Source organism: Oncorhynchus keta, chromosome 28, assembly GCF_023373465.1.
Source record: "Oncorhynchus keta strain PuntledgeMale-10-30-2019 chromosome 28, Oket_V2, whole genome shotgun sequence".
Classification (NCBI taxonomy): Eukaryota; Metazoa; Chordata; class Actinopteri; order Salmoniformes; family Salmonidae; genus Oncorhynchus; species Oncorhynchus keta.
This window is the reverse complement of record NC_068448.1, coordinates 6,297,692-6,300,191: the sequence shown is the minus strand read 5'-3', so window position 1 is coordinate 6,300,191 and position 2,500 is coordinate 6,297,692. Positions and strand designations below refer to the sequence as shown.

Below are 2,500 nucleotides of genomic sequence, written 5' to 3'. Positions count from 1 at the left end.
GGTCTCTAACCTGTTGAGTGTGTACCTATAACCAGGAAGTAAACTAGGTGAGTAAGGACAGGATTCAGTGTGTGCTCATCACGCCCCCCCTGGTCTCTCACCTGTTGAGTGTGTACCTATAACCAGGAAGTAAACTAGGTGAGTAAGGACAGGATTCAGTGTGTGCTCATCACGCCCCCCTGGTCTCTCACCTGTTGAGTGTGTACCTATAACCAGGAAGTAAACTAGGTGAGTAAGGACAGGATTCAGTGTGTGCTCATCACGCCCCCCTGGTCTCTCACCTGTTGAGTGTGTACCTATAACCAGGAAGTAAACTAGGTGAGTAAGGACAGGATTCAGTGTGTGCTCATCACGCCCCCCTGGTCTCTCACCTGTTGAGTGTGTACCTATAACCAGGAAGTAAACTAGGTGAGTAAGGACAGGATTCAGTGTGTGCTCATCCCCCCTGGTCTCTCACCTGTTGAGTGTGTACCTATAACCAGGAAGTAAACTAGGTGAGTAAGGACAGGATTCAGTGTGTGCTCATCACGCCCCCCTGGTCTCTCACCTGTTGAGTGTGTACCTATAACCAGGAAGTAAACTAGGTGAGTAAGGACAGGATTCAGTGTGTGTTCATCACGCCCCCTGGTCTCTCACCTGTTGAGTGTGTACCTATAACCAGGAAGTAAACTAGGTGAGTAAGGACAGGATTCAGTGTGTGCTCATCACGCCCCCCCCCTGGTCTCTAACCTGTTGAGTGTGTACCTATAACCAGGAAGTAAACTAGGTGAGTAAGGACAGGATTCAGTGTGTGCTCATCACGCCCCCTGGTCTCTCACCTGTTGAGTGTGTACCTATAACCAGGAAGTAAACTAGGTGAGTAAGGACAGGATTCAGTGTGTGCTCATCACGCCCCCCTGGTCTCTCACCTGTTGAGTGTGTACCTATAACCAGGAAGTAAACTAGGTGAGTAAGGACAGGATTCAGTGTGTGTTCATCACGCCCCCCTGGTCTCTCACCTGTTGAGTGTGTACCTATAACCAGGAAGTAAACTAGGTGAATAAGGACAGGATTCAGTGTGTGCTCATCACGCCCCCCCCTGGTCTCTCACCTGTTGAGTGTGTACCTATAACCAGGAAGTAAACTAGGTGAGTAAGGACAGGATTCAGTGTGTGCTCATCACGCCCCCCCTGGTCTCTCACCTGTTGAGTGTGTACCTATAACCAGGAAGTAAACTAGGTGAGTAAGGACAGGATTCAGTGTGTGCTCATCACGCCCCCCTGGTCTCTCACCTGTTGAGTGTGTACCTATAACCAGGAAGTAAACTAGGTGAATAAGGACAGGATTCAGTGTGTGCTCATCACGCCCCCTGGTCTCTCACCTGTTGAGTGTGTACCTATAACCAGGAAGTAAACTAGGTGAGTAAGGACAGGATTCAGTGTGTGCTCATCACGCCCCCCCCCTGGTCTCTAACCTGTTGAGTGTGTACCTATAACCAGGAAGTAAACTAGGTGAGTAAGGACAGGATTCAGTGTGTGCTCATCACGCCCCCCCTGGTCTCTCACCTGTATGATCTTGGAGAGCTCGTCAAAGGAAGTCTTACAGTCCCCGCTGTACTCCTGAGCCAGCTGCTGGATGTACCTGTTCACATTGGCCGAGGACGCTCCAAGCCCCGCCCCTGCTCCAGAATCATCCTATAGGGAGTGACAACAGCATCAAAACATAAGGTACTAGTTCAACACTTCCAGTAAACAAGACAAATTCTTCATGATGTTTTACTGCCATACAACTTCTAGGGTATTTTAAAAGGTTTAAACTTTAAAAATGGTTGTGACATTTGGTTAATTTACCCACTCAAGTGAAATGCTAAAAGGACTCAAAAATGTCAAAATGTGAAGGTGCGAATCGGATGTTCATGTACCAGAGGGTAGTATCTGACCTGTGGTTTCTCAGGCGCTGCCTCGTTGACCTTGACAGCAGACTCTCCAGCTGAGGTCTGTGCCCCATTAGCTGGTGGTACACGCGGTCGGCCTTGTCCAGCAGCGTGTTGATGTTGGTCACCGCCTACACAGAGAACACAAACAAACAGCAGGCAGGCGTTGGTTTGGTTTTCAACCAGTTGATGTGGGACGGATGGTTCTATGTTTATTGGTAGAGCGGTAACAGAGATGTAACCAGGACAACAAGAGGGATGTGACCAGGACAACAAGAGGGAGGTGACCAGGGCAACAAGAGGGAGGTGACCAGGGCAACAAGAGGGAGGTGACCAGGGCAACAAGAGGGAGGTGACCAGGGCAACAAGAGGGAGGTAACCAGGGCAACAAGAGGGATGTAACCAGGGCAACAAGAGGGATGTGACCAGGGCAACAAGAGGGATGTGACCAGGGCAACAAGAGGGATGTGACCAGGGCAACAAGAGGATGTGACCAGGGCAACAAGAGGGATGTGACCAGGGCAACAAGAGGGATGTGACCAGGGCAACAAGAGGATGTGACCAGGGCAACAAGAGGATGTGACCAGG

At 50.0% G+C, this 2,500-nt stretch overlaps 1 protein-coding gene and 1 long non-coding RNA gene across 3 annotated transcripts in view; one reads left to right on the top strand and one right to left on the bottom strand.

The window, feature by feature from the left end:
• Window positions 1-1,347, top strand: part of LOC127913131 (uncharacterized) — a 2,237-nt gene extending 890 nt beyond the window's left edge. The window contains exons 2-4 of one of the 2 annotated variants that reach the window (XR_008084822.1): window positions 48-138; window positions 1,036-1,218; window positions 1,309-1,347. This is a non-coding gene — a long non-coding RNA (uncharacterized LOC127913131). The remainder of the gene's footprint in view (window positions 1-47; window positions 139-1,035; window positions 1,219-1,308) is intronic. The other variant, XR_008084821.1, reaches the window with a different exon arrangement.
• The window catches only part of LOC118360485 (E3 ubiquitin-protein ligase UBR4), a 178,395-nt gene that overhangs the window by 35,043 nt on the left and 140,852 nt on the right, over window positions 1-2,500 (bottom strand). The window contains 3 exon segments of the mRNA XM_052484171.1: window positions 1,545-1,673; window positions 1,919-1,953; window positions 1,956-2,043. Of these exon segments, the coding sequence (XP_052340131.1) occupies window positions 1,545-1,673; window positions 1,919-1,953; window positions 1,956-2,043 (252 nt within the window).